The 24,264-nt window shown below is 42.4% G+C and overlaps 1 protein-coding gene across 3 annotated transcripts in view; it reads right to left on the bottom strand.

The window, feature by feature from the left end:
* CWH43 (cell wall biogenesis 43 C-terminal homolog) overlaps positions 1 to 24,264 on the bottom strand; it is a 58,037-nt gene that overhangs the window by 27,870 nt on the left and 5,903 nt on the right. For all 3 annotated transcript variants that reach the window (XR_005793170.1, XM_040483991.1, XM_040483999.1), the window contains exons 3-9: positions 23,204 to 23,324; positions 22,667 to 22,821; positions 19,951 to 20,152; positions 15,042 to 15,130; positions 9,407 to 9,664; positions 6,966 to 7,088; positions 2,463 to 2,542 (exon numbers count right to left, since the gene is read on the bottom strand). Coding sequence is in view for 2 of the 3 variants with exons in the window: in XM_040483991.1 (XP_040339925.1) it covers positions 2,463 to 2,542; positions 6,966 to 7,088; positions 9,407 to 9,664; positions 15,042 to 15,130; positions 19,951 to 20,152; positions 22,667 to 22,821; positions 23,204 to 23,324 (1,028 nt within the window). In the remaining variant the exon portion in view is untranslated. The remainder of the gene's footprint in view (positions 1 to 2,462; positions 2,543 to 6,965; positions 7,089 to 9,406; positions 9,665 to 15,041; positions 15,131 to 19,950; positions 20,153 to 22,666; positions 22,822 to 23,203; positions 23,325 to 24,264) is intronic.

A 24,264-nucleotide genomic window follows, 5' to 3' on the forward strand; every position in this document is an offset into this window, starting at 1 on the left:
ATCAAAACCACCTGGGAACCACGAGAGATCACTTTTTACTGTAATATGAAATTTACTAGGGACAAACTGCTCACCTGGAGATCAGCATCACACCGAGTTTTAAACTGATACAACGCTTGAGCTCACCGCGATAGCCGCAGGAGGTGCGGTAGTACAGTATGGACTACGGGTAATTTGATGCAGTTATGATTTAATATTGCATCTGTATGTTTACATTTCTCTCCACTGCAAACGAGCCAGGTACAGTCTGTGTGCGTGTGTGTGTGTGTGTGTGTGTGTGTGTGTGTGTGTGTGTGTAAGTTTCGGTACATTGTAACTTTTGATAATAAATCTACCGACACTTTCTGGTAGTAAATGACAAAACAGACCAGTCTCTACATATATATTCCGCATTCACAACACACCTTTTTCTTAATTTTTTCACTATTTCTACATTGTGTGGGTGGCCTGAAAGTATTTGCAAATTGTCACAAACCTCCAGTATACTTTCTTTTTTTTTTTTATGTTTATTTATTTTTGAGAGAGACAGAGACAGAATGTGAGTGGGGGAGGGGCAGAGAGAGAGGGAGACACAGAACCCAAAGCAGGCTCCAGGCTCCGAGCTGTCAGCACAGAACCCGCTGCGGGGCTCAAACCCACAGCCGTGAGATCATGGCCTGAGCCGAAGTCGGACACTGAACCGACTAAGCCACCCAGGCGCCCCTCCAGTATACTGATTGAAAAAAGATCTGCATGTAAGTGGATCAGCGCAGTTCAAATCCACACTGTTCAAGGGTCAAGTCTATCCTCTAAGTCTGCCCAGTTGTCTCCAATAGCTCTGCCACCGCACCCATCCAAACCTCCATAGTCTCTCTCTTGGATGACTGAAAATGCCTTGTCACTTATCTCCCTGTCTCTACTCTACAATCCATTCTTCACAGAGCAGCCAACCTGCTCTCACATTTCTTCATGTTCCTGCTTGAAATACCCTATGGCTTCCACTGAAAGAAAACTAAAATCAGGACACCTCACTGTGCTCTGTAAGGCCCTGTATGATGTGACCCTTCCCGGCCTCCCCATCCTCATCTTCTATGACTCTTCCCCTTACTCACCAAGCTTCAGCTGCACCAGTCACCTTGGTGGGCCTCAAACATGCCCCACCCATTTCCCCTCAGCCCTTTACACACGTGCCCTCTGCCTGAATCCCTTACCCCTAGCTCTGTGATTAACTGGCTTCATCTCAGCTTTCAAGTCTCCACTCAAATATCACCTCCTCAGAGCAGCCTTCTCTAACCACCCAGTCCCGTTACTCTCTACTCCCTAATCCTCTTTGCTTCCAAGCAGCCTGATCTAAAGTGACAGTCTATTTCCTCCTCTGAATACCGTCTTTCTTCCCTACTAGAATGTAAACTCCATGAGGGCAGGGGTCTTGTCCAAATTGTTTATGTCTGTACCCCGGGAACCAGGCACACAGGAGACATTCAGTATGCATTTATCAGATGCATGAAGGAAGGAAGGAAGGAAGGAAGGAAGGAAGGAAGGAAGGAAGGAAGGAAAAGAACAGGTATTAAATCTAACTGAAATGACTCCTTTTGAAAAGAGGAAGATTAGGTATCTTCATTTGACCGACATGCTGCAATGATAACAAGTAACAAAGGACAAAAGAAAGAGACCACGTAATGATTATTCACTTACTAAGAAACCATTACTGAGTTCTGAGTGTGTGGCAAGCCCTTTGTCAGGTGCTGGACGTGCAAAGGTAACTAGGAGAAGCATGCTCTCCGTGCTCAGTATAGCTTTTTTTTTCATGAAAATTTTGCCCGGTTGATGCAGATTACTAAAATTCAGAGCTGACCCTCAAATTCTGTTTTAGGCAAAACCGTAATTCTAACTGCATTATGAAGCACCTCACACTTCATCGGCGCAGAAAGCAAGCACAACACGGCAATAACTTACTTTCTCTTCTACCCACCTATCCAGAAGAGAAAGGGACAATAAAACATTTAAACCTGTCGACCGCAAGCAGGGAAAGGAAGAACAGGAAAACTTCCATGACTCATCAACACACAAACTACCCATAATCTTCAAAATCAAGAATTATCTAGAAGATTGTTTTTAAATCAAAGGCTCTCATATTGTTGCCTTCAGCAATATCTGCCCATAGAAAAAAGCCCATTATAAAGTAGTTCTTTACTTCATAGTTTAGATATATTAAATGATAGAATGGCAAAGATAACGTCATACAACAAAATTTTGAGCAGCTTGCCTTTAATAAACGGGTCTATCCTGTCCCAAGAACCCAACTTCATGAAATAATTCCATTATATTATTAGCCTATGACCTAAGGGTTAAAGAAATGGGGTTCAGGGCCCTGAAGTCATGAGATCCAGATCTACAGTTCAAACACAATGATAAAGTGTACAAATGTGTGCATATATGTACATAACACATAACATTCTATATCCAAATTTTTCATTACTTACCCCTTTGCCCAATTTCCTCTCATAGGTTTTATGCCGTAGTCCTAATCCCAGTAGCCCCACACCAACAAGCAGCCACAAAACTAAACAAAAAGAAGAAATACTTTTTAAAAGAAACTAAGTTTGTCTTTTTATAAACAATTTTTTAAATAATGCTGCAATAGGGGCGCCTGAGTGGCTCCGTTGGCTAAGCGTCCGACTTCCGCTCAGGTCACAATCTCACAGTTTGAGTTCGAGCCCCGTGTCAGGCTCTGCGCTGACAGCTCGGAACCTGGAGCCTGCTTCGGATTCTGTGTCTCCCTCTTTCTCTCTGCCCCTTCCCCGCTCACACTCTGTCTCTCTCAAAAATAAACAAACATTTAAAAAATAATTTAAACATAAATAAATAATGCTGCAATAAACAGAGGGGTGCATAGATCTTTCCAAATTCATGTTTTCATTCTATTTGGGTAAATATCCAGAAAAGGAATTACTGGACCATATATATGGTCATTCTATTTTTAATTTTTTGAAGAACCTCCATACCGTTTTCCACAGTAGCTGTACCAACTTGCATAGATGAATGGATAAAGAAGATGTGGTATATATACACCATGGAATATTACTCAGCCATTAAAAAAATGAAATCTTGCCATTTGCAACAACATGGATGGATGTAGAGGGTTTGATGCTAAGTGAAATGAGTCAGTCAGAAAAAGACAAATACCATATGATTTCACTCACATGTGGAATTTAACAAGAACAAATCAAGAAAAAAGAGACAAACCAAAAAACAGACTCTCAACTATAGAGAACACACTGATAGTTACCACAGGAGAGGTGGGTGGGGGATGGATGAAATAGGTGAAAGGGATTAAGCATACTCTTGTGATGAGCACTGTGTAATATAAAGAATTGCTAAATCATTATACTGTACACCTAGAACTAATATAGCACTGTACGTTAATTATACTTGAATAAAAAATAATTTTATGAAATTATTAAATCTAGCAGGCAAGGATTTTGTGCAAAGGAGAAATGTCAAATTCCTGGGTTAATTTTCATATGCGACATGCATGTACAACCCATACTTGAAACTCAGGCTTCAGGGAATCTTCCCTGAAATGTTCCAAGGACCATGAGCTTAAGGTAAAAATAAATCATAAGTATGTACAAGAAATAATACACAAGAAAACAAGCCTCCACGGACAGACACCAACCAGCAGGGAAAAAAATAATCCTGTAGAATCAAACCCACAAATACTTCAGATGTTGAAACTTCTAGAATCAGAATATAAAATAAGCATGCTTAACAGGTTTAGAAAAATAAAAGAGGTTATTCAATAGGATGATCGGGAACATGTGTGAAGAAATAAAAGAGACTTCTAGAAATAAAACTACAAACTCACAGTGGTTGATGGGTATTGAGGAGGGCACCTTTTGGGATGAGCACTGGGTGTTGTATGGAAACCAATTTGACAATAAATTTCATATATAAATAAAAAAAAATAAAATAAAATAAAATAAAATAAAATAAAATAAAATAAAATAAAATAAAATAAAACTACAAACTCAGTGGACAAGATAAGTAGCAGCAGACAAAGCTGAATAGAGAATTAGTGCAAGGGACAGCTTAAAAACAAAGGTAGATAATATGGAAGAGGTTAAGGGACATGGAGAGATAATAAGATCCAACACAATCCAACTGGATTCAAAAAGGAAAAAGAGAAAGAATGGAAAAACAGCAATATTTGCAGAAATAAAACTGAGAATTTTCCACAGGTGATAGAAGACAGGACTCTTCAGATTCAGAAAGCCCAAACACTAACAAGCCAGGTGGAGGGAAGACGGAGAGGGGGAGTGCAGAAGCAGGAATCCACATCGAACATGTCACAGGGAAACTCTGGAACACCAAAACAAAGAGAAATCATTTGGCACTGCCAGGCAAAAAAGACAGATCATTTCCAAAGGAGCAAAGATGACACCGCCAGCTGACTTCCCAATAGCAAAACCTGAAGCCAGATAACAGAGTAGTATCTTTAATGTGCAGAGAAAGAAAATAACAACCAAGTACTAAAAGAGCAGAAAGTGAAGATATAATTTCCAAACTAAAAAGAGGAGTAGGAAGGCAGAGGATAAGAAAAAGAGAAAAGGAAAATCCAATCCATGCAAAAGAAAGCAAGAAGAAAAATAGGGGGAAATCTACCTAAAGTAGACAAAGCAAAAGCAAAGTAAGATGACAGAAATAAATCATAATGCATGAGCAATCACAACAAAAATAAATTACATTTTCAAGTTAAAAGATGAGACTGACGGTCTAGAACAGGCACAATGGAGGCTGTAAAAAGATGGGTAGTTGCCAGGGTTTGGAGGAAGGAGGGAAGGATAAACAGGTGCAGCACAGGGGAGGCTTAAGGAAGCGAACCTATTCTGCAGGATACTGTGATGCTGGCTAGATGTCATTATACCTTTGTTAAAACCCACAGAACATACAACAGAGAGTGAACTCTAATGTAAACTACGGACTCTGTATCGGCTCGTCAGTAGTAACAAATACACCACACTAATGCAAGATGTTAATAATGGTGGAAACTGTGGAGGTGGGGGTGTGAGGGGGTGTATGAGAAGGAACTCTATACTTCCTGCCCAATATATCTGTAAATCTAAAACCGTTCTAAAAAATAAAGTCCATTCTTTTCTTTTTTTATTTATTTCTTTTTTTTTAATTTTTTTTTCAACATTTATTTATTTTTGGGACAGAGAGAGACAGAGCATGAACGGGGGAGGGGCAGAGAGAGAGGGAGACACAGAATCGGAAACAGGCTCCAGGCTCTGAGCCATCAGCCCAGAGCCCGACGCGGGGCTCGAACTCGCGGACCGCGAGATCGTGACCTGGCTGAAGTCGGACGCTTAACCGACTGCGCCACCCAGGCGCCCCATTTTTCTTTTTTTAAAAGACAAAGATAGTGGTTGCCATTGGTAGAGACAGGGAACAATGAACAGGCAGAGCACAGGATTTTAAGGCGATAAATCACTCTGTACGATGCTATGATGGTGAATACATTTCATTATACATTCATCAAAACCCACAGAACATACAATACCAAGAGTGAGCCCTAAAGTAAACTAGGGACTTCAGGTGACAGTGACGTGTCAGTATACATTCCTCAGTTATAATAAATGTAATAATAAACTCTGGTGGTTACTGGTAGTGGGGGAGGCTGTGTGTCTGTGGGGCCAGAGGGTATATGGGGAACCTCTATACTTTCTGCTCAAACCAAAAACGGCTCTAAAAAATAAAGTCCACTTTTAAAAATTACACAAAACTGTCTAAATAACTTTGTAAATAAACTGTTCCAAATGCCTCAATTTGATGAATGAACTAAAGAATTGTGGTTCTCAATACTCTTACTACTACTACTAACAACAGCAACAATAGAGACAAAGATTGTCAGGATTAAAAATAAACAAACAAGGGGTGCCCGGATGGCTCAGCTGGTTAAATAAGCGTCTGACTTCGGCTCAGGTCATGAGCTCACAGTTCCTGAGTTTGAGCCCTGCACCGAGCTCTGTACAGACAATTCAGAGCCTGGAGCCTGCTTCAGATTCTGTCCCTCCCTCTCTCCCTCTGCCCTACCCCGTTTGTGCTCTCTCTCTCTCTCTCATACAAAAATAAACATTAAAAAAAAAGTATTAAAAATAAGCAAACAAAACCTGCCAGATCTTAGTTTAACAGACCTACCTAAAACATAAGAGCAATAAAACAAAACTCTAAATTTTGAGAACATCCCCTAAAGTTTAGTACAATCTTTTCAAATTATGATGGAACAGTATGAAGGTATTTACATAATGGTGGTGCTGCTTTGTGGCATTTCTTTCAGAAATACATTGAAACTTTATTTAGCTTGTTTTCTATCTCTTCACACTGTAATATTTTGTCTTCTTTATACAAGTATCAAGTCACTGAGGGTGGAGACCCGTTTTTACACGTCTTTACATCCGACATAATGCTACGTAGTTAGGTAGTGTATTGTATCCTAATACACTGCCTGCAAATGCAATCCTTTCAATAAACATTTCTATTTAATCTAGTTCATTTGAAATCAGTCAGATTGAATAGTAAACTAACTTCATGTTTGAGTTTCCAGTTCATCAGTATTCCCAATGTTAACATAGGTAAGCTTCCAAAAAAGAACAAGAAATGAAATAAATAGTTTGAAATAGAAAATAGTTCTAATGAAAACAAAGCATCTTGGAAATTCTGTTAACTAATCTTATCTACATGAGAAGTGAAGCAAAACTAACAACAGAGTATTTGTGCTTGACATGAGAGGCTACCAGAGATTTGCTTCAAAGTATTTCACCACAACAAGTAAGGAAGACAGCTGTTAAGGATACTGGCAAAATGTTAGTGATTCTTGAAACTGGGTGAAGGGGGCATATGTGGGTGCACTATACTCTTTAATTTCATACATGTTTGAAATGTTATTACAATTAAGTGATTTAAAAAAAGAAAGCAAAACTTACAAAGTTTCATATATTTTTCACTCTTTCTGAAAAGCACTTTAGGACTGTTTTTTGTTTGAAGAAAGTCAAGGCTTTTCTTAGGACTAAATAGCATATTTAGTCCAATAATTAGCATCACTGTCCCTGTTAAAAGAGAAAGCAAGAATGTATTACATTCTAATCCAAAAATCCTCCCAATGGTAAATTTCAGGTTCCTAGATTTCATTTCAATGGACATACCCGGAAAATTCAGTGATTGCGTTAATTTATCTCAGTACCTAAGCAATTACTCCAGCAGTGTTTTTGATAATTGGAATTCATCATAAGAAATTGGGGGGACGGGAGGTTCTAGGAACCCTGCTTCAAATGAGAAGACTCCAGCGTTTTCTTGATGAGGAATGTCTTTTAATTACCTGAGTGTTTCTTCGTTGTTAGGTTGGTAATGGGTATCGCTGTCGATTTTGCAGAGGAGGGTGGAGCCCAAGAGAAAGGCGCCTTTTGAACTGCCCTAGGGACTGAGTTTTCTCCGTTGAAAAGACCTCAAATGCACCAGGTTGAGGAACTCGAAAGGAAGATAGGTGGACTCTTACTACAGCCGTGTCTGGGACAATAATTCTGGCTTGGGATGTGGGTCCTCACAGTGGATGCACGCTAGAACCAACCACACGTGCCAATAAGGCCAATCAAGACGAGCTCCATTCGGATGCATTACGATGTAACTTATATGTAAAGTTTACATACTTCTGAAGTTGTATACAATGAGAATGGAAACAGAATGACTGAACGGTATGTAATTTAGAAAATGTCAAGCAGAAGTTAAGCTTAGGCAGAAGGCTAGCAAAAAAACATTATATGCAATTTTCAGGAAATAGCTGGAGTAACCTTGACAATAAGTTTATTGCTAGTTTCTGATTCAATACAGATTCTTTTCAATTGTATTAAAAACTACACTGAGCATTACCAACTCTCCTTAGTTTTTGTGGCCCTATCAGTATGGCAGTCTTACTTAAAAAAATGTTTAGTTGTATGCAGCTTTAAAAAAAAAAAAAAAAGCACTCTCTGCAGTTTCAGGGGCAGCAAGCACTCAAAAAGCACAACTTCCTAACATTCTGAAGAAATAAACATATGCTTAGAACGGCTCTTACTGTTGTTCGTTTTCTCCACATGGCAGACCCCTAAGCAAGCTGGAGTAAGGAAAAAGCAGGGCATTGGACAAGGAGATAGAGCAGGACAGAGTACACACACCTGAAAGAAACGAGAAGAAACACAAAGTTTGCAAAGCCAAGGTTCTTGCAAAGGAAATGCAGCAATTTATGCCTCCAGCTGGATGAGTGCATGGGTGTTTACCCGAAATAGCAAATTCTCAGCTGTTTTAAAATATTTCATATAATTTAAAAAAATGTATCTTCCAAATCAGCCTGTCTTGCTAGATGTCTAGCTCAGGGAGTAGAAAAGTTTATGCGAAAACGTACAGTTACCGGAAAAATACCAAGGGCACAGGGGGATGGACAGGTAGAAGCCTAGACCTCTGTGCAGCCCTCACCCCCAACCATAATTCTGTAAGGATTTGTCTAATTTTATGTATGGTGTTTCCCCTACTACAAGTGCCAGATGTCTCTTAAATCTCCAGCAAGTGGCACTGTGTCTGGAACATACAGGCACCCAAGATTTTTTTTGAATGAATGAACGAACAAAGCGAAAACTGCATTTGTGAACACAAAAGAACCGAATCCCTAACTGACATGTTTTGTCTCCTGAATTTTTCACAATTTTTATCCTGGAAGCATTTGACATGTTTTACTTAAACTAAAATGATAGGCAACATTTGATTTGTGGATGCCTGTATACATCAGTAATTTCATCACTGCCAGAAGGCAATTTTTGAAATACTCAACTGAGCTAAGTCTACGAAATTTTAATTGGGTGCATGGAAAATATTTATCCTATGATTTGGGAATTTATCATTTAGACTAAGATTCATATATATAAAATATATTTTATTGGTTAAAAATATGGTAAATAAAAATCACCAGTAAGACTTGGGAGAACCAGAAAAATCCCAATTTATTTATATATTTATGAGCAGCACTCAAGTAGCAACATGAGCGTCATGATCATACTTTTCATAGCCTATCATGTAATACAACTGTTACATAGTACCTCTTTATACTTTACTAAGGATTAAACTTGGGTTTGTTTGTTTTTTACAACTAATTTACCTAAAAGGCCTTTACAGTAATGAGTATTACTGAAACTCACTGATGAATTAAGAAATCTTTTAAGTAGTAATTTAGACATTCCTCCAGTTGTTTTATTTTTATCAAGAGAGTCTATTTTAATAATAATTTAAAAAAGACACAATTATCCTATTTAAAGTAGGTCACGTAAAGTGCTAAATCCTAGTCAGCCTGACGGGTATTTTCAAGCAGTTACTTTAATCCAGACCTTTCAAATATACTCACCCAAAAGCAAATCAGATCTTTCTCTAGCGTAGACACCTCCTGGAACAAACTTAAAAGCCGTGCACCATGCACAGAAAAGTATCTCCAGGAGATAAAATACCATGGCAATGGTCATGGCTTTCCCAGGGCCCGATCCTGAGCTAATAAGATGTCCAAGCACTTGAGGCCACATGGACGCTGTGAAGACAGCAAGCACACAGCCAGAAACGGCAGCTGCCCACGTGGGGAGGTAAAGAAGGCCCGCAGCTGAAGCTGCTCCTGTTTGTGACAGAGAAAGAAAAGAATCAGACAGGAAAAGCAGAAGAGTCTCTCCCATTTTCTTAAAAAAAAAAAAAAAAAAAAAAAAAAAAGGAATAATGGGTTCATAGGATGACCAATTTATAGCTATTCAGAGCCAGAAGGGACCCCGAGGGCATCCTGGTCCAATTTCCAGACTGATGAGAAACTGAGGTCTAGCGAGGTTAACGTGATTTGCTCAAGGTCATGCGGCTAGTTACTTGCACAGGTGGAGGCAGAGTGTGAATCTAGTAAATCTCAGTGCTATTTCTTCCGGAAAGACAGGGGGAATGAAATGGCATTTTTAGCTTATTTGTGTTAAGACCCTAATAGCAAAACAAAACAAAACAAACTTCTGAAGAAGTGAAATTTTCTGTAATACCAAAACTGTGTCCATTTAATTTAACCAGCCGGATCCAGGACATTGGAAAACACATAAAGTCAGCGCGGCTTCTAGAACATTTTTGTTAAGGAATTTTCTTGAGGACTTTCCATCCACTTAAACGCTGCCTCTTGTCCTACAATATATAAGTTGGCTTTCCCAAGCTCACATCCCCAAAAGATGTGACTGAGGGAGGATTAGTGGGCTTGCTGCTTTAGCAATGCTGCAGTCAGTTCATTCGTTACCCAATAGCCTGGTAGGTGTTGAAGTCTATGCCATCTGCCCAGTCCACAGCAGGCATTTAGTAAATGTTTGCTAGTTTGCTGAGCTAAACCTGAGAGTATAACGTTCGTCCCAATTCCTGGGAAATCAGTTCTGAAACAGCACATCAGGGTCTCATGGCACCCCACTTTCAAGCCATCTGTGTAACACCTTTCTACAGAATATGACTTTTTATAGACAATTCAGTCAATTTTGTTAGAAGTGTGACCCACCCTTCAAGGATGTCTCCCACAGGCTCCTCGCTGCTGGGGTGAGAACTGCAGAAAAGGAGTAAGGAACAGGAAGTGGTTCCAGCCAGCCTCTTGGTGCCCCGTGGTGCCCATCCATCAGGAAGTTCTACTTGTACCACAACAGGGCAGTGCCACGTAACTGCCTATCCTCCCCACCCCTGCTTCAAGATCATCGCTAAGATCAACGTGAGAACCAGATTCCAGAGCCCTCTACAACCCACAGAGTTTAACCTCACAGTGAGACCTTAAAATACTTAGATTTCATAATGGCTATTTTCATAACAAAAATTTTTTTCATTTTGAAATAAATAAATGTAATGACCAGTTACTGTAGAAATTTGAAAAATACAGAACTGTAAAGAAGCAATTAAGAATTGCCTAAAAAAAAAAAAAAAAAATTGCCTAAAAAAAAAAAAAAAAAAAAAAGAATTGTCTAAGACTGAGCTGATCACAGCCAATACTCCTATGTATTTTCCCTTAAGTCTTGTTTTATGTACATATGAAACTATTTTTATACTAACGGAACAATACCACTTACTGAAGATTATATTCTTCTTTTTATGTAACATTATACCGAGAACATCTTCTCACATTATTAGTGTTTTTTTCTAAATCATTTTTATGTATATATACCACCCACTAGATAATCCACAATACAAGCAACCATTTTCTTATTGTTGGCCATTTATGAAGCTTCCAATGCTGTGAGGAATATCTTTCTTTTGTTAATAATCTCTTAATACATCTCCACTCATTTCCTTAAAAGAGTCCTTTAAAAAGAGTCTTAAAAGTACAAGTACTGGGGTGCCTGGGTGGCTCAGTCGGTTAAGTGTCCGACTTCACCTCAGGTCATGATCTCACGGTTCACAAGTTCGAGCCCTGCATCAGGCTCTGTGCTGACAGCTCAGAGCCTGGACCCTGCTTCAAATTCTGTCTCTCTTGCGCTCTCTCTCTCTCTCTGTCCCTCCCCCACCCACTCATCCTCTGTCTCTCTCTCTCAAAAATAAATAAACACTAAAAAAAATTTTTTTTTGAAGTATAAGTACTGTGTCAGGAGGTAAAAGCATTTTAAAGAATCATTAATTATGGGCAACTGCTTTTGTGAAAGGTTAAGAAACCTTGCTGGGGCACCTGGATGCTCAGTTAGTTGAGCATTCTGACTCCTGGTTTCAACTTAGGTCACGATCTCACAGTTTGTGAATTCGAGCCCTGCATCAGGCTTTGTGCTAACAGCACGGAACCTGCTTGGGTTTCTCTCTCTCCTTCTCTCTCTCTGCCCATCCCTTACTCCTCCCTCCCCCCTCCCCAAGTAAATAATAAATAAATAAACTGTAAAAAAAAAAAAAAAGACTTGCCAGAAGGCTCACCTTTTGAACCCTGCAGAATTATTCCTTTCTAAAAATCTTTACCAAATTAATGATGAGAACAATATCACATTCTGAGTTTCACTTTTCTAATGATTAGTGAGAGTGACTTTTTCCTGTTTACCAGCTTACAAAGGCTATTTTTTAAAAACAAGGATTCCTGAGTTGATATTCCAAATGAAAGACATTAGAATGACTTTGTTGTTTCTATTACAAAGAATTGTCTGGAGGGAAAGAAAACATCTTCTCAAATTCCCTTGACTATTACTGTTTTTATTTTTAATTTGTATTTTTAAATAGGCTATATATATTTTTTTTAACGTTTATTTATTTTTGAGACAGAGAGAGACAAAGCATGAATGGGGGAGGGTCAGAGAGAGGGAGACACAGAATCTGAAACAGGCTCCAGGCTCTGAGCTGTCAGCACAGAGCCCGATGCGGGGCTTGAACTCACAGACCGCGAGATCATGACCTGAGCTGATGAAGTCGGACGCTTAACTGACTGAGCCACCAGGAACCTCTATACCAGTGGTGGCATATGACCCACACTGTTGGTCACTTTGCCTTCTTCACTTACTCTATACCTTAACTGTTTTGTGTTGGAGACTGAGTCCTTCCAAATAACGTCCTCCAAATCTTTACAACATCTAAGACACCAAGCAGAATTATTTTTTTAAGTTTATTTATTTACTTTAGAGAGAGAGAGAGAGCAATCAGGGGAGGGGCAGAGAGAGAGAAGAAGAGAGAGAGAATCTCAAGCAGGTTCTGCACTTCCAGCTCAGAGCCTGATGCAGGGCCCAAGGCCACGAACCATGAGATCATGACCTGAGCCGAAATCAAGAGTCGGACGCCTAACCGACTGGGCCACCCAGGTGCCACGACACCAAGCAGAATTAATAGTAACTGAATATTCCAGTACTATTTATAATAATTAACATGTTAGTTTTCAATAGATCAGATTTTTCATACAATAAAATTATAGGAACACTGTAAAATACACCGGGGTCCTATCAATACGTTTAGCACATCTGTTTTTTCTTTTTTTTTTTAATTTTTTTTCAACGTTTTTTATTTATTTTTGGGACAGAGAGAACAGAGCATGAACGGGGGAGGGGCAGAGAGAGAGGGAGACACAGAATCGGAAACAGGCTCCAGGCTCCGAGCCATCAGCCCAGAGCCTGACGCGGGGCTCGAACTCACGGACCGCGAGATCGTGACCTGGCTGAAGTCGGACGCTTAACCGACTGCGCCACCCAGGCGCCCCTGTTTTTTCTTTTAATAGAACTTTGATTTTAGTAATTTAATTGCCACCAAGATTTAAAGCCCATTAGAAGCTTCAAATCTGCTTGCCCCTGAGGTCTTTTAAACTCCTATTTAACACTTCAGAGAGACAGCAAAACTACATTAGGTTTGACTCTACTTATCTCGGGAAATAAGTATAAGCATAACACTACAGGTTCACAGCTTTTCTGTCTTTTAACTGACAATGTATGTTTCTGGGGGCCCCAGTTTTCCATGTTTAAAATTAAGCTGCCAATTACCTACCCAGTAAGCATTTTCCTTATATCATGAAAATAGGCATGACATCAGGGCTGAACAAACCTCCGATGTATTTCATGTTCCTTTCCCCAACTGCATAGAGATTAAGAAGCTATATATGCTCATTGCAAACTCAGCACTTACAAAAGTATCTGGCCCTTTTCTTGAGGAATCTCATGAGGCATCTCTCTGATGAGAAGAAAGGTTACTCTTAAATTCTACTCATACTAACTTCCACAGACGCCATAGAGAATGCTTACCACAAAACACATGTGGCAAGTAAAAAGGGCTCAACACGACTACAACAGTTTGCTCATGACGCTCCAGGATGATGAGGACCTGGCTAACTTCATTAAATGAGCCAATCTATTGGAATTACACATATGTCAGGGCGCCTGGGTGGCTTAGTCGGTTAAGCATCCCACTTTGGCTCAGGTCAAGATCTCATAGTTTGCGGGTTCGAGCCTTGCGTCAGGCTCTGTGCTGGTAACTCAGAGCCTGGAGCCCGCTTCAGATTCTATGTCTCCCTCTCTCTCTGCCCCTTCCCTGCTCACACTCTGTCTCTGTCTCTGTCTCTCTCAAAAATAAATAAACATTAAAATATAGTTTTTAAAAAAAGAATTACACGTATGTCTCCATCCAAGAGTAATAGCACTTAGGATGTAAAGAAATTTCCTTATTACGTTAGTCGATCCACACCTTCTATTACCAATCCACAGTCTCGAACCCACACAGGGCATCCAGTGCAACACTCTGAATCACCTGGTTAATGAACATGTAAGAGGGCATCTCTCTTCACAGAGACCAAGTTCACTGCTCTGTTACAGAGTGCAGAGTTTTTTATTGAACACTAAAACCAGCTCTAACCATTTTCTGCCTTTTAAGGGGAAGGCAGAGGAGTGATGTAATTCAGGCATAGTAATAAAATAGTCAATCATAAAAATAAGTAGTTGCTCCTAACATATGATGGCTTCCATCAATACCCTGTAATCCTAACCAGTGTGACTGGGAGTGGAGGGTCCCAGCCTTGAATAAGCAAACGTGGACCCCAAAGGTAAGTCGAGAGGTGAGAAGCTCAGGAGGGCATTCCTGAAAACCAGAGAAGCAGGGAATCTTGGAGAGGGCAAGAGGTCTGGCAATGCGGTAATGTCTGACTTCCATCTCCTCAGACCTGCAGTAGAAACAGGGGCGCCTGGGTGGCTGGGTCGGCTAAGCCTCTGACTCTTGATTTCGGCTCAGGTCATGATCTCACAGTTCTTGAGTTTGAGCCCTAAGACGGGCTCTGTGCTGACAGCGCGGAGCCTGCTTGGGATTCTTTCTCTCTGCCCTTCCCCGACTCAGGCACGCACGCTCTCTCTCCCTCCCTCTCAAAATAAATAAATAAACTTAAAAAAAACTGCTACTGACACACATGCCTTCTTTGGGAGATGGGGGAGAGTATGTGAGCACCGTGAGGTGGCGGTATGGCAGCTACAGGAGGAGAGAGGTAATGAAGGAGGAGGAAGTAAATTGTCAACTGAGTGGAATGCCGGGCACAGACACGTACAGGTAAACCCACGTACCTGTGACCCACCAGAGTAAACTGGTACCAGGAAACCATGAACAAGCTGAGAGCATCAATCCGCTCGCCAAGCTCAGCAGAACTGCACCCCTGTAAGAAAATAATGTGCTGTAGGACATCTACCATCACTAATATTTTATTGTCCCAAATAGAAAATACCTCTGGGTACATCCAAGAGATAATATGAGTGTGAAAAAACCCAGTGAGATAATGAGAGCTCATTGAAAACCAATATTATATCCAGTCAGAACATTGAGGGGTAGCCGGGTGGCTCAGTCGGTTAAGTGTCCAACCTCAGCCCAGGTCATGACCTCACCATTCCGGAGTTCGATTCCCCAGCCGGACTCTGTGCTGACAGCTCAGAGCCTGGAGCCTGCTTTGGACTCTGTGTCTCCCACTCTTTTACTGCCACTCCCCAGCTCAGGTGCGCACGCATGTGGGCACGTGCTCGCTCTCTTTCCCTCTCTCTCTCAAAAATAAATAAAACATTGGGGCACCGGGGTGGCGCAGCCAACTTCGGCTCAGGTCATGGTCTCACTGCTTGTGAGTTTGAGCCCCACATCGGGCTCTGTGCCGACAGCTCAGGGCCTGGAGCCTGTTTCGGATTCTGTGTCTCCCTCTCTCTTCTCTGCTCCTCCCTCACTCCCACTCTGTCTCTCTCTGTCTCTCAAAAACAAACATTAAACATTTTTAAAATAAATAAACAAATAAACATTAAAAATCAAGAAAAAAGAACACTGAAGTAATAGCAACTCAGACTTGAAATAAATGATATCTTCAATCTTTCATGGTCAATGTAAAACACAGCGATTGAGTATTCTCAGACTATTAAATTATAGTCCATATTGGCCATGTGACATGTGACATGTGATAACTCTGCCGAAGACAAAGAGAAAAAGTCACTGGGAATCGTTTCTATTTAGTTTGCCTCTTTTTCCTTCCTCTGCCTCAAAACAGTCTGGGCCTTTCTGGGACTGCTGTCAACTGTATAAATAATTGACAGTTGTGTGAGTTTTAAAACAACCACAAACTACTTCATTCTTTTGCTACTTCAGCAAAAACTTGCAGGAGGAGGAATCAAAAAATTTAACTCCACTTCAGGGGAATATCCAGAAGCAATAATAGCTACCACGTGGCACTCAATTAAATAGCTACAACATAAACTAAGCTAAAAAACACAGCACTTACTACCTCCCATGCACTGTTTTAAGACTTTTGCATCTTGGGGCGCCTGGGTGGCTCAGTCGGTTGAGCGTCCGACTTCAGCCCGGGTCACGATCTCGCGGTCCGTGAGTTCGAGCCCTGCGTCAGGCTCTGGGCTGGTGGCTCAGAGCCTGGAGCCTGTTTCCGATTCTGTGTCTCCCTCTCTCTCTGCCCCTCCCCCGTTCATGCTCTGTCTCTCTCTGTCTCAAGAATAAATAAACGTTAAAAAAAAAAAAAGACTTTTGCATCTTATTAGGCTCTCAATCTTCCCAAGTCTCTAAGGTAAATGCTCTTATTATCCCCATTTTGCAGAGGCAGACACTGGGGGAAAGAGCACTTAAATAACCTGTCGGAGGTCATACACAGCAGCTCTGCTAGGACTCAGAAACCAAAAAAGGTCATCAGGCCCTGGAGTGAGGCTCTCGGCTACTATCCTGCCCACCCCCACTTCCAAGGTGAAGGATCACCCTGGGTCTACAGAAGACCAGGTGTCAAAAAAGGCCGTGGAGGACACTGTTGATTTTTTTGTATCCCCAATTCAACGACAAATGTTTACGAGGACCTACTATGTGCAGGCTGTGTTCTAGGGGCTTGGGATACATCCATGAACAAACATCCCTTTCCTCCCGAGGGCTCCCATTCCAGTGAGGGAGGAACAGACAGTAAACACAATTAATAAATAATTCAGGATATCAGAAGGCACTAGTGGTAAGAGTCCCAAGGCCGGGAGCACTGGGGCGGGCTGATGGGAAACTGGAAGCAGGAGGAAGACACAGTTTATCTAGCTCCCTCATTCTCTCGGGGTCTACCATCAGCACTGATCCTTCGGCTTCCCAACGTCCCTTCGGTACGCTCTGGGCCCCTCCCTCACCCTTCTCCCATCCCTCACCTCTTTACCACATCAACACTTACCTGGGATGCAATCTATTATGGATTTTAGAAAGCAATTTCTACTACGATGGTCATGACTCATGAAAGCCTAATGCAACATTTCTCCAGCAGGGTTCTGAGAAACACTAATTTTATGAGGTGTTAACAGGTGTTCTAAAAGAGGAATTCTACTTTTTTTTTTTTTTTTTGGAGGGAGAAAGAGAGCGTGCACAAGTTGGGGAGGGGGAGCAGAGGGAGAGAGAATCTCAAGCAGGCTCCATGCTCAGCGGAGCTTAGGAGCCCTACGTGGGGCCCCATCTCACGACGGTAAACTCGTGACCTGAGCCAAAATCGAGAGTCGGATGTTTAACCAACTGAGCCAACCAGGCGCCCGGGAATTCTATTTTCAAATAAGTTTGAGAAACTCCCAGGAGGTCTCTCGTCTGCGGATGTGCATTGTGAATCACAAGGAGAGGAATATGAAGTGCAGATTTAGGAGACGTTGCCTTTTTCTCTCAGGGTATCTATCAACATCTCAAGACACCAGTGTCCCACAGAACACAGTTAGGGAAATGCTGGTCCCATGAGCTACATCTCCATCTTCAATGCCTCCCTCCAACAGACAGAATTACAACACGTCTACCAAAAAAGCCCCTCATTTTACAGGTGAGAAAAACAAAGCCAGGGACACGACGTGACTCGTCCACAGTCGAATGATGAGTTACTGTTGGCTGAGCAGGACTCCAGCCCTCAAGCCTGGCCTCGGGGTCCTGGCCCAATTCTCCTTTTGCTGTTCCATATAACTGATGCCTATTTTTAAAGGGAATTTTCGAAACAAAGCTTTGATGCATGGGAACAAACCCCTTCCCTTCTCTTCCTTTGTGCCTTTCTTCCTTCTTTCCCTTCCTCCCAAATACGCGAAGGCATCCAGGATCAAAAGACACAAACTGTGAATGAGCTAACGTATGGAAACTTCCTGGCTCCATGCCTGACAGAGTTAAATCATAAATAGTAGTTCTTTTTCCCATTCCCTGCCCTCAAGTTGCTTACTGTCTAGCAGGAAGATCTAAAATAACTGTAATGGTCTTTTTAAAATTTTTTTTATTAATGTTTTTATTTATTTTTGAAGGAGAGAGAGAGAGACAGAGCATGAATGGGGGAGGAACAGAGAGAGAGAGAGACAGAATTTGAAGCAGGCTCCAGGCTCCAGGCTCCAGGCTCCAAGCTGTCAGCACAGAGCCCGATGTAGGGCTCGAGCCCACGTACTGTGAGATTATGACCTGAGCCGAAGTCAGACGCTTAACTAACTGGCTGAGCCACCCAAGTGCCCCTAGCTGTAATGTTTTTTAAAATTGTAATACACAATAATAATAAAAGGCAGAAGAGGGCAAGGGTGGAATTTAAGGTAGTATGTAGCATAAAGGAACCCTTGGGATAATCAGAGAAGACTTCACAGAGCAGATGCTTGAGCTGGGTTTAGAGGGGTGAGTAAGAGCTTGCCAGGACACCAAGGCATAGAAGGCAGCCAGACAGAGGGAAGAGCACATACTTGCAGACAAAGGCCTGGAACAGTCCAGCACTTCTAGGGAACTGGAAGTGATTTCATCCCAGATGAAGCACGGGGATAAGGTAGGAAGTGTCTGTAAAAGTAAGAGGGGTGGGGGAACAGATCCTGTCTCACATGACCTCATATGGAAACACCACTTAAAGGTTCTAAGCCAGGGAGTGATGGAGTTAGATGTGCATTTCTGGAGAGTTCACTGGGGGCGGGGCTAGTGGGGGCAGTGCAGAGAAGGCCACACTGAAGAGAGACCATGAAGAGGCAAGAGAGGAAGCCTAGATGAAAGATGGTGAGGGCTCCACAGAGGCAGATAGGGTGGGGATCGCAGAGGAAGGGATAGATCTGAGAGAAGTAGTAGAATTGACTAGACTTAATGCCAAATAGACACAGAAAATGAGAAAGACACAGTTGTAGGAGGACTCCTGGATTCTGGCTCGGATGACGGAGTGATAGCTAGGAAGGGTGAAGCAAGGCATGGAGGAAGACGAACGTGTTTGGGGACTGGGGACTTCTGAGTCCAGACCTGGACACCTGGGGGTATGCTCTCATGTCTGCTGGGGAAGGATCCACCAGGCATTTGCCAAATGTGGGAACCTCCACACTGTAAGAGCAAACAGTTATCTGAGGCAGATGTTTTAAAGGTTCCTCCAATCTTTGTACATGAAAGGCTGGGCCTGAACACAGGAGAAAAGACGTATCCCAAAGGGTAGAGACAGGGTTAATGAGGACCAGGCATATGCTGGTTCCGACACTTAATCTCAAGACTGCTGACTCCCTGGGTGCCCCATGGTTGGAGCAAGTCCCAAAATATCACAGGATGCAGAGATCTCTCTGGGCGTCCCTCCTTCGCAGAGAATAGAGATCGATGCCCAGGCTGCCAACCTGTTTTCTCTCATCAGGGCACTGTGGTCTCGTCCCATCAAATGCCCATAACTGTAAGGAGGGGTCTGAAGGAAATGGCAACAGCATGTCTTCTCTGCCCCTGAGAATGCTCCCCCATGTGGAAACTTCCTCAGAGCACCCAAGCAGGAGCTTCCAAAACCTTACTTGACGGGGCACAACCTTCAGCCCTCCATCGTCTGCTTTCTAGCAACCCTTCACCACAGGGGCAAACACCCTCCACAGTACGCAGTAACATCATGCAACGTTGTTGCTATCTAGGGAAAGTGGAATATGAAACACCTGGCTGGCGCAGATCTAGCTGCTCAACAAAAGAAGTATTTCTTCCTTCAACTTTAATAGCCAATTCCTTGATGGCTTCCAAACCGACACTCACCCAAATGGGTTAGGATCTGGCCCTGGATGGGGGTGCCCACTCACGGCCCATCTGGAAACAAGCGAGACCTCTCCAAAAATCCAGTGGGTGAGGAACACGAGACTGCCAAAGGCAGCCCCTGCCAGGCACCAGGTAGGTCTGGAGGCCACGCCCTTGACTGCCACTCCAGTATTTTTCCCCTCTGGCTTACTGCAGTCACCATCTAGGATAAAAAATGAGAAATGGTCAATTACATGAAAATGTACCCTCTATATTTCACAGACTTGTAGCAAGCAAGAAATGGTATCTGGCTTCAAGGAGCTTATTTTAGAAGGGAAGATGAGATGTGGCACTGTAATACAAAGCGGAACGTGCTGAGAGCTAGTTGGTGTGAGAGATGATTTCAAGCAGGCTAGATCAGGAATGCTTTGGGGAGAACCAAGCATTTTGGGATTTCACAAGGGAAAATGCAGCGAGTTCTTTACTTCATGTGAAGTTAACAGTATGAGCAAAGACATATACAGGAAGGGGCACCTGGGTGGCTCAGTAGGTTAAGCGGCCTACGTCAGCTCTGGTCACGATCTCGCGGTCCGTGAGTTCGAGCCCCGCATCGGGCTCTGTGCTGACAGCTCAGAGCCTGGAGCCTGTGTCAGATTCTGTGTCTCCCTCTCTCTGACCCTCCCCTGTTCATGCTCTGTCTCTGTCTCAAAAATAAATAAACGTTAAAAAAAATTAAAATATATATATACATATACAGGAAAAGTGACTGGTATGTTGAGGGAACAGATGCAGTCCTACTTGAGTGGAACATATTCAGGACACCAGGACATGTCCCCGCCTTCCCCCAGGACACCAGGCCATGTCCCTGCCTTCCCCCCACCCCCAAAGAGGGCTCTCACCTACCCCACTGTGCACCCAGGGTAATAGTCGTACACTTACTGAGCAGTTCCTGAGTTTCAGGTCTCTTCCTAGCCTTTGATAGGAACTCATTTAATCCTGGGAACAACTTTACAAGGTAACCTGTTACTAGGCCCATTTAGTAGATCCAAAAACTGAGGCCCAGAGAGAACAAGTCACTTGTCCAAGATCATACAGCTGGTAAAGAGAGCTTAGGCAGACCAACTCCACCACCTGTGTCCCTAACTATTCCCTACTTCCCAGGGCTGTTTCACCAAGAGGTCTCATTTCACTGCATCAATGACTTCACACACAAAAACGTAACAACCAGAGAAAATGCTGGCAGAAGAATGTCTTTGTAAGAACAGACAGCCTGCTGGGCTGATGGCCCGTGCTACTGGGAAGCTCTCTGCAGGACAGAAGAAAGTCTTAGGGTCTGTTGCATGAGGAGGAGGAAAGCCATTCTGCCAATAAAGGAGTCAGAGGGAGAGAAGCAGAGCTGTGAGCCACAGGGATGATGGGAAGGGTGGTGAAGACAAAGGAGGCCAGGGCCTGGAGACTGAGCAGTCTTTGGGTGGGGAAGAGGGAGACCTAAACTGAATTTGCGGAGCATCACTGCTGTGGACTCTGGTCGGGGACCCCTCTCCCAGGACCCAGCAAATCTTCACTAAAACTACAAAACTGCCTGGTGTGATCTGATATTCTGGGGAAACTGATGAGGAGTCTGGGGTTTTGTAAATGAGGTACGGGGCAAAAACAGGAAGGGACCAACAACTGGGTCACATGAATTAAAACAGAGGCGAGAAAAAAGAAAACTCAAGTCAGGAAATGTAAATGATACCCTGAAGTTCAGATCCTTATCAGCCTGTACCTGTGAAATTTGCTGCCTGAGTTTCCACCTTTCAATGTTAGTGTTTTATGAAACATAAAGCATATATTAGGGCACCAGACTGAGTTCTAAGTGTTCTAATAGTAATGTCACTTGACCAATGTCCTTGAATGATGTTCCCTTGTTCTCACTGTCCCTGTTTCATGCCAAAATTGGGGCGAGAGGCGGATTATACAAGCACTTTGTTCATGCTGAGCCAAAACCCTCTAAACTTCCATTAATCTGTGAGATTTCTCCTTGTATTGACAAAAGAACAGTGACTCACTGAGACTCACACAAAAAGCCAGGTGCAAGTTAACCAGAATCTAGTAACACTTCTCCCTTCTTTTCAGAAGGATCTCAAGTTAGCATATGGAATAAATATGCAAGCTGGGGATGTGTATGTCTCTGAGAAAGTCAGCTCCAAAGAGAGACAGGTGATTTGGTACAAATACGCAATATTTCCTTTCTTTTTCAACCTTCAGACTTGGAGCTTAAACATCTTCACGCTCCCAGAAAAGAAAAAAAGAAACAAAGAAACAAAAAACAAAAAACCCAGATAGTTCCCAGAGCCTTTGCTCATGAATAACTTCTCACAGTGTTAGAGATATACGGGGGTCAGTGTGGAGGAAGAGAGACGAAGGGTCTCATCCCACAGCCCCATCCAGAGGGAGAGCGGAGAAAGACAAACTGAAAGCCGGCTGGGAGTCTCAAGCCTGGTTTACTCTCCCACTCCACACTGATACAAGCCTGAAATGGCTTATTATTTTCATCCTCGGTTCTGGCAAGGAAAAGGTGCCTTCTGCTTAGATAATAATCCACTGGCTGTGCTGGTTACTCTTTCAGAGGGAGCAAAAAATTGAAACAGAGGCAAAATGCAGAAAGACTTCTTATCTTTTCAAGATGTGTTCCATTCAGATAAGTAAACTATGCAAGAGAGCAGATCCCTAAATAAATTGGGCGTACGCTTACCTGTGTAAATGCGATCAAGTGTGGCTATGGTACTTAATGTCAGTATCACTCTGTTGGACATCTGATAACTCCAGATTGGATTTAGTGAAGTGTACCATATGCGGAGAACAAGAAGAAGAATCTGTCCTAAGATGAATCCCCAGATTCTGAGGTACCTGTAAGAACAAAAGTATTTTTAATAACTTTTTATGTACTTTCAATGTACCATGGTCAGAGTGAATTTCATAGTTTCATAGAATGAGTCTATAAAGTAGCCCTGTTGGTAATTTGCAGTAATGAACATGCCTTCATCTTCAGTCTTTATAAAGCCCATTACCTAGGCAACTTGTTGCAATTTCCTAATTCTCAAAACATCGCGGAGACCGATGGCAAGTATTCGCATTCCGATTTTGTGAAAAGGGGGAAAAAGTGAGACTTCTAGAAGCTGTATGCAAAGTAAAAACTATCACTTAAATTCCTGGTCCCAACTTTCCCTTTGGTAAATGATCACACCTGTTTAAGATACGAACCTTTGTCGATGGATATAAGATACCATACCTTTGTAAGCCACTTCCTGTCCACCATGTCACGGCTTGTACTATCAACGAGGAAGACACTCCAAGGGCAAGGACCACTAGCCGAACTCTGGCATTTGGAGCCTGGAAGGAGGCGATGCTGCCTACAAACAAATTAAGGAGAGCTAAACATTTCCGGCAATCATGCATTGGAACACAATGATCTGCATTCGATAACTGTTGCATCTGACACCATCTCTACACCCAGACAGATAAATACGGACTTGTGTGTATAAATTAAAAAATTTTTAATTTTTTGTGATGTCATTCTTAACAATACGTTCACTACGTTTAAGTGTACAATTCAATGGTTTCTAAGTTATTCACAAAGTTGTGCAACTATTACCACTAATTCCAGAATATTTTCACCACCCCAAAAAGAAACTCCCTTTTCCTCCTCCCTACTGCCCCAGCCCCTGGCAATCACTAATCTACTTCCTGTCGTATAGATTTTTCCCATTCTGGGCATCTCGTATCAGTGGACTCCTATACTAGGTAGCCTTCTGTGACTGGCTTCTTCCATTTAATCAGAATATTTTCAAGGCTTATCCGTATTATAGCATGTATGAGTACTTCGTTCCTTTTTATGGCTGAATCATATCCACTGCATGGATATACTGCATTTCATTCATTCATCAGTGATGGGCACTTGGGTTGTTTCCATTCTTTGGCTACTAAGGATAATGCTGCTAGGGGTGCCTGGGTGGCTCAGTCGGTTAAGTGTCCGACTTCGGCTCAGGTCGTGGTCTCACAGTTCGTGAGTTCAAGCCCCACGTCAGGCTCTGTGCTGACAGCTCAGAGCCTGGAGCCTGCTTTGGATTCCGTGTCTCCCTCTTTCTCTGCCCCTTCCCTGCTTGTATGCATGCGTGCTCTCTCTCTCTCTCAAAAATAAATGAACACTGTTTTTTTTTAATCAGGATGCAGAAAAAACATTGACAGTTATTAATTTTATCATTCATTTATAAATATATAAATCATACACTGGAGGCACCTGGGTGGCTCAGTCAGTTAAGCAACTTCAGCGTAGTTCATGATCTTGCAGTT

Source organism: Herpailurus yagouaroundi, unplaced genomic scaffold, assembly GCF_014898765.1.
Source record: "Herpailurus yagouaroundi ecotype Mexico unplaced genomic scaffold, PumYag 28, whole genome shotgun sequence".
Lineage (NCBI taxonomy): Eukaryota > Metazoa > Chordata > Mammalia > Carnivora > Felidae > Herpailurus > Herpailurus yagouaroundi.